The sequence below is a fragment of the Buceros rhinoceros genome, unplaced genomic scaffold, assembly GCF_000710305.1.
Source record: "Buceros rhinoceros silvestris isolate BGI_N320 unplaced genomic scaffold, ASM71030v1 scaffold21704, whole genome shotgun sequence".
Classification (NCBI taxonomy): domain Eukaryota; kingdom Metazoa; phylum Chordata; class Aves; order Bucerotiformes; family Bucerotidae; genus Buceros; species Buceros rhinoceros.
This window is the reverse complement of record NW_010409089.1, coordinates 1,415-3,730: the sequence shown is the minus strand read 5'-3', so window position 1 is coordinate 3,730 and position 2,316 is coordinate 1,415. Positions and strand designations below refer to the sequence as shown.

At 50.1% G+C, this 2,316-nt stretch overlaps 1 protein-coding gene across 1 annotated transcript in view; it reads right to left on the bottom strand.

Annotated features, from left to right (window-relative positions):
- GGCT (gamma-glutamylcyclotransferase) overlaps window positions 1–1,831 on the bottom strand; it is a gene marked incomplete at both ends in the record, with an annotated part of 5,680 nt that extends 3,849 nt beyond the window's left edge. Inside the window, one exon of the mRNA XM_010135141.1 lies at window positions 1,686–1,831. Coding sequence (XP_010133443.1) covers window positions 1,686–1,831 — 146 coding nt within the window. The remainder of the gene's footprint in view (window positions 1–1,685) is intronic.
- Between the last annotated feature and the right edge of the window lie 485 nt (window positions 1,832–2,316).

Sequence of the window (2,316 nt, the reverse complement as noted above, 5' to 3'; positions counted from 1 at the left end):
CACTCTGACCAATCGTTATAACACGAAGAATGCATCCTCTACCCTGCCGTGTCCTGCTGACTTTCACAGCATCAGTGAGGCAGCTGGGAAATAGCAATCCCTAATGCTGGTGTCCATTCTGCAGGTTTGGGGATGGGACAGCACTCAAGTCTATAGCGTCTGAGCCAGTGTGGAGGCTTATCCCATCAAACAAATGCCAGGGATCTGCAATTCTGCAGCATTTCTTCTGGAAATCGAAATACAAAGTGCTGTCCCCAAAGGGGGAACACAGCGTTTCTATCAAAGCAGATGCTGGCAGACAGCATCTTTACGCTTCTGAATTTTACCTTTAGGAAAGCACGGTAAATTGGAAGATGTCAGTAAATGTCAGCAGAATGTGGACCAGGAGGTAAGTGCTGGTGTAAGCAACAGAGGGAGAACTGAGGAGGTCATAGCGTAGGGACATGCGAAGCGCTCCCCCGCCAGAGGCATACCAGCTAGGTGCTCCCTCCTCCTGGGACTAACATTCCCAGCCAGGACTGGGGAGTGCTGAGCCCGCCCATTCCCCTGACGTGCTAACAAAAATTGGCAACAGTTTCCTGTATTCCAGGTTCACCGTGGGCAATGAAAAGCAAGTTGGAACTCCAGGTTTCGTGGCTGAGGTTATGCGGGTGTGTCTGCACAGCACAGTGCAGCCATAGCCAAAGCTGCAGCAGGGCCACAGGCAGGAGAGCTGTATTCGTGTACTGGTTTCGAGGGGTTAGAGTGCCCATCAGCTCCTGAGCGCACCAGCACAGCTCTCTGCTGGAATGAACTGACAGCCATGAACGGCTCTGAACAAATGACTGTTGTGTAGCACAAGCACCAGCCTGTGCAGGCACGTCTTGAAAGCTGCAATAAGCACATGGCACCAGCCAGACTTTTGGAGATGAAGTTCTAAGTCTGCCTTAGACCCTGCAAGAAGTTATGCTATTCCTTGATTTATCTACCCAGGTGGTCCTCCAGACTGCAGCCTGGGAAAGACTTGCTTAGGCTGCCTGAAACTTGTCTTCATTATCAGGCACAGGCAGAACGTTCTCCAACACGAGTTGGAACGGTGTGGGCAGCCTCTCCCATTCAAAGGGGAAAAGAAAACCACCCTAGCTCCCTGCTTCAGTCTGTCTCAAGTTCACGAAAGTTTGAATCCTTAGAAGATATGCAAAAGAGCCTCCTCAAAAGAAGGTCCCTTTGCCTGTATTAAAGATCTCCTGCTCTTCTGAAAAGTCTTGACCTCATCCCTGCCTCTTCCACTGTGCTCTGAACCTACAGATGTGTAGAGACACAGATTGATGTCAGTCTCGGAGGAGACTCTCCCCAAAGCAATGGGAAAGGTGTCACAGGACAAATACGGAGTCATTTAAGGGACAGCACATTGTGAGGAGAGCGATTAAAAAAAAAGGAGCCTGACCAATGTATCAGCTCCAAATCAGTGTCCACACCTTATTACAATAGCCCTAAGTAGCTTTAGCTTGAAAACAAAGCCATTTTAGCCACAAATGTTTGAGAAGTTCGTACATGTACTGCAGAGAGAAATTCACATACTAAAATCCAAAGCACCTTCTTGATTCCAACACCAAAGTTTCCACACAGCTCTTTACCAAATATCAACCACTGTGTTTCAGTTGTGCTCTAAAGCAGCAGAAGATAGCAAAAGTTAAGTCACCTACTTATCCAGTGAACTCAAATTGCTAGCGCTCATTTTCCACACGATTCCCCACACTTCGTCTCCAGGGCTGTGGACAATCGTGGCTGTACCTCCGTGCCAGACAGAGCTTCTCCTGCCTTGATGATGGCCGAACTCGAGCTTAAAATCCTGCAAATGAGACCAATGCAGAGAGTCACTTTCCACAGAAGGTAAGACCTGAAAGGGGAGCTAAAGGAGAGTCCGCGAGTAGTCAGCTGGAGCCGCAGATGGAGGAACAGGCAGGCAGGCTCTGAGGTCAGCCTTTTCCACCTCTCCACAAGAAAGAGCAGCCTTGGGACAAAGCAAAGAGGTCTGGCAGAGCGCCCTGCTGATGAAGGTCTTGCTCTGCAGAGACCTGGATCAACATCCAAACCTCTCTGGAGTCTGGACTAAATGTCAGCTACCCATGTATAGCAGCGAGAAGAAAGCGGAGGTGGCACACATCCCCAGTTCCGCGGGGAACGCACCGGTGCTGAGGGAATGTCAGCTGGACTTTTTGTCCAGGCTGTGGGTGACAGGGCTGCTCATGTGCTCCCCGTTACACAATGCGGAGGGCCCTTGGCTGAGGAGTGCCGTGAAGGAGGGAACCAACTACCGCCTCCTACTAATTCCTC